The sequence below is a fragment of the Acanthamoeba castellanii genome (genome assembly GCF_000313135.1).
Source record: "Acanthamoeba castellanii str. Neff unplaced genomic scaffold scf7180000084757, whole genome shotgun sequence".
NCBI lineage: Eukaryota > Discosea > Longamoebia > Acanthamoebidae > Acanthamoeba > Acanthamoeba castellanii.
Genome location: NW_004457453.1, coordinates 23,575 through 27,601, shown reverse-complemented (window position 1 = coordinate 27,601; position 4,027 = coordinate 23,575). Strand labels below are relative to the sequence as shown.

At 59.6% G+C, this 4,027-nt stretch overlaps 2 protein-coding genes across 2 annotated transcripts; one reads left to right on the top strand and one right to left on the bottom strand.

Annotated features, from left to right (window-relative positions):
* Positions 1-233: 233 nt before the first annotated feature.
* On the top strand, positions 234-1,328 carry ACA1_206630 (uncharacterized protein; the record flags this gene model as incomplete). The annotated part of the gene is made up of 1 exon (XM_004339874.1): positions 234-1,328. The coding sequence occupies one exon, from the start codon at positions 234-236 to the stop codon at positions 1,326-1,328; it is 1,095 nt and encodes a 364-aa protein (XP_004339922.1).
* Positions 1,329-1,547: 219 nt separating this feature from the next.
* ACA1_206620 (MCM8 protein) lies at positions 1,548-3,817 on the bottom strand (the record flags this gene model as incomplete). The annotated part of the gene is made up of 11 exons (XM_004339873.1): positions 1,548-1,679; positions 1,791-1,961; positions 2,039-2,116; positions 2,205-2,301; positions 2,410-2,548; positions 2,652-2,694; positions 2,781-2,910; positions 2,993-3,167; positions 3,235-3,393; positions 3,453-3,554; positions 3,634-3,817. 11 exons carry the CDS (start codon positions 3,815-3,817, stop codon positions 1,548-1,550), a joined length of 1,410 nt encoding a protein of 469 aa, XP_004339921.1.
* Positions 3,818-4,027: the final 210 nt, after the last annotated feature.

Genomic DNA, 4,027 nt, shown 5'->3' with positions numbered 1-4,027 from the left:
AATTGGGCCTGAGTCGGTCACTGATTCACCTGCCAAACGCGCGAAATTCTGCCCAATTTGACTGCGACATGCCCCGACCCTGGTCACATCTTGCACTCCCCGGCCTGGTACTTAAAAGCACCTCCTCCCACTCTCGTCTTCTTCTTCATAAACCTCATCAACATCAGCACCCAACTCAACATCAACTCCCTCTAACCGCCCTTCACCAACCACAGATCACAAACATGTACAAAATGGACACTGCCAAGCTTCATGCCCAGGAGCGCCTCACCGAATATAAGGAGTCGGTCGCCGATGCGGTCGACAAGCTGGTTGACGAGCTCAAGCAGCGCACCGACGACGTCATCGTTGCCGTCGCCCACTCGCTCGCCCACCCCGACCGCCTGCTCGACTCCTTTGGCAACAACGTCGATCGGGTCTTCTCGGCTCGCACCGTCGACACCATCAAGGACGCCATCGAGACCGACGCGGCCTTCGCCCTCGCCTTCAAGGACCAGCTTGTGGGCGGCGTGAAGGAGACCATCGGCCACCTCATCCGCGACGGCCAGCTCGCCCGCGAGGGCCAGCGCCAGGTGACCAAGGGCCGGTCCGAGGTGGCGCTCCAGCAGTCGCTGGCCGACGAGAAGAAGTACCAGAAGCTGCGCGCGCAGATCGTCACCACACTTCTGCGCCGCGAGTCGCTGCTCAACCAGATCGCGTTCGCCGGCGGCTTTGACAAAATGCGGGCCACCATGCGCCACGTCCAAGTCCGCGACGAAGTGGACTTTGCGGACCTCTTCCCGCGCGACAGGCCCTTCGCGCTGAAGCACTTCGACGTGCAGCCGCTGCTCAGGGACATCCGCGAAGGGAACACGCCGCGGCCGATGGTACTCGTCGTGCCGCGCCTGCGCGACCCGCTCCGCTCGAGCCCGTCGCTGTTCTCCAGCAAGAAGGAGCTGGCCTCGCTCAAGCGCGTCACGCACGACTCGAGGCGCGTCGACCTGCTGGCGGCCATCCGACGGAGCGACGTGCAGAAGCTGCGCGCGGTGCCGTTCGCCAAGATCAGCGATCGGTCGCAGGTGCGCCTGGACCTGCTCCACAGCCTGCGCAAGGCCGACGAGAGCCGCCCGAGCGTTCTGCGCGATATCGTGGGCTCGCACGGCCGCCAGCAGAAGCAGCAGCTGATCCACGTGGCCGAGATCGACGACAAGGCCTCGCCGGCGGCCTTCTTCGAGAAGAACGGGTTCGCGGGCGTGCACAAGCAGATGGAGCAGCTCAAGTCGATGGAGGACATGAACGAGGGATCCGGCCTCGAAACGCGCCAGAACACCGCCATCACCCACCTCTAAAGCCACCACCATAACTCCTTCTCTCTTCTTCTTCATCTCTTTTATCTTCTTCACCTTCACCTCTGGCGCAGAGCGTCACGAGCTTCATGTAAAAATTTTGAACATAGATACATCTCTTCTCTTTTGACCACACATCAACGACGGCGGCGATGCAGGGAAAGGGAGGGTAGAAGGGGGTGTGTACAACAGGTTGGTGGGGTGAGGGCAGCTTCAAGCCTCCTAGGCGGCGACCAGTTTGTAGGCGTTGGGTCCGCTTTTGAGGAGGAAGCCTTGAATGTTGAGGCGGTCGATGAAGTCGTCGAAGCTGATGTCCAGCCGCAGGTTGATGTCGCTCATCACCTGGTTCAACTCCTGCACGAGTCCGGGCCACGACCACGTACATACGCATGAGCCTCATGGTACTCTCTTCGCAGTCACATGCCCAAAGCACAGGAGAGAGCCGGGAGCCAAGAGAGGGCGTACCACTTTGGTGAAGACCGAGTTGCTCTCCCTGGCTGCAACCTTAGACAGGGCCTGCACGAACGCCTTCACCTGGCCCGACTTGCTCACGCCGGTCGTTCGCCTGAAATCGAGATTGCCGTATTCGTCCTCGAACAGGTCGAACAGGGAACTCTGCATCAGCTCCACCACGTCCTTGGGGGGGGGAGAGGCAATCAAATCAGCACCAAAACACTTTGTCCATGCAGACGTTGTCAAAACGGGTGAAGTACCCGTGCGTCTTCTTCGGTGACCACGTCACGAAGCTCCGCTTTGGCTTTCGCCTCTGATAGCCGGATGAGCGATTCCAGCTGTCGCGCGCACAAGAGAAAGAAAAGATTCGGAGGTGAGTAAATCAGTCGGGCACGGGTGAGCTGCGAGCTGGGGGCTCCGCCGTACCTGTCGTGTGGTGATAGGGGTGGAATCCGAGGCCCGGTGCTTCTTGCGAAGGGAGATGTAGAAGTTCTGCAGCACGACCGACGCCTCCACGCTGAGCCTGCATCGTGGGGCACGCGCAGTGTTGTGAGAAGAGGGTCCATCAGGCGAAGAGGCCAGGAGCTCAGGTCAAGCAGCCAACGGGCGGAGGGAGTGATGGGCCACGCACTTGGGCGAGACGTATTTCTTCGCGTAGGCAATGTACTTGCGCACGAGGAGCGGGGGAATGAGCGTGTCCGCGGGGATTAGAGACGGGTCGAGCCGTTGGAGCAACGACTTGCGCTTGGTCGGGTCCTCCTCGTTCTCCACTGCTCCGCACACAAGTCGTAGTTGAGAGAGAGAGAGAGAGAGCTATAGAAGCCAGGCCACCAGGAAGCGTGGCAACTGCACTGTTGTAATAGACATGGGTACCTTTCTTCCTCTTCCTGTGCACCTTCTTTTGGGCCGAGTGCAGCTGTACAGGGCAGAGATGACAATGTGTAAGGTTAGCCCCCTACGATCGCGATATCGGCCTATATCGTAAGCGGCAAAGAGACGCACCGCCATGACGTGGTCGGAGATCATTTGGTCCCGCTGCTCATCGGGCTTGTCCAACAGGATGAAGACCAGGTCGAAACGTGACAGCACCGCTTCGCTCATTTTCAGGTTCTCCGCCACGGTCTTGGCTCGACTGAGGGTTTCAAGGTTTCGGTGAAAGGTTAGACCTCAGGTGAGGTGGTGTGTCCAATAAAAGCAAACGGGTCGCTACGTACTTGTAGTGTCCGCCCACGGGATTCGCCGCGGCGATCACTGCCGTGCGGGCGGGTAGAGAGCAAACGATGCCGGCCTTGGCGATCGATATCGATTGCTGCTCCATGGCTTCCAGCAGCGATTGGTGTTCGTTGGGCATCTTGTCAAACTCGTCGATGCAGCACACGCCCTGGTCGCCTGCCATGACCACCACGATGATTACTTGGCTTACTTGCGGTCATTGAGAAGTGAGTGAGGGAGCTACCGAGGATGAGCGCTCCGGCTTCGAGCGCATAGTCTCCCGACCCCTTCTCCTTAAAGAGGGTGACAGTCAAGCCAGACGACGACGAGTACGATCCGCACACGTACACCCCGCGAGGTGCGACGTTGCTCACGGCCTGGAGAAGCTGAGATTTACCCAGACCTGTCATCGCGGGCAGTCAGACCCACGGTCGCCAAACTGAGGGCCGGAGGGGCCGGTACCGGGGTCGCCCACGACGAGCACATGTGAGTCGCTACGGATCGGCAGCGTGTCTTTGTCGTGGCCCCGCCGCGTGCCAGCAAACAAGGCCAGCATGAGCCCCGCTGTGTGCCCCCAAAACAAAGGCCGGCGATTGGTGAGTCACGCCCCGCACGCAAAGGGAGCACTTGCGGCCGGCGGTACCTTTGACCAGCTGGTGGCCGAAGATCGTGGGGCACAGGGAATTGACGATCAGCGAAAAGAGGTTCTCCTGCGAGGCGATGTCGGTGATCATTTGCAGGTCGACCAGGGAAAAGTCGACCGCTTCGAGCTTGTCCATCTGCTTGCAGTTCTCCACCACGTTGGCATCGAGATAGATCACGAACATCGCCTTCTCTTTCTGTTGCTTTGCTCCTCGACCTTTTTTTTTGTACATTGAGATCGCGCAAGTGTGTCAGGGTCGCAGCTCAACGGCCTTTCTGCTACTCACACACTGCGCGGAAGCACGTACCAGGCTTTCGAGGTCGGGATTCATGACCTTGACGATACCGGCCACCGTGACCACGTCTCCCCGGNACGCCTGCATCGACCATGTCGT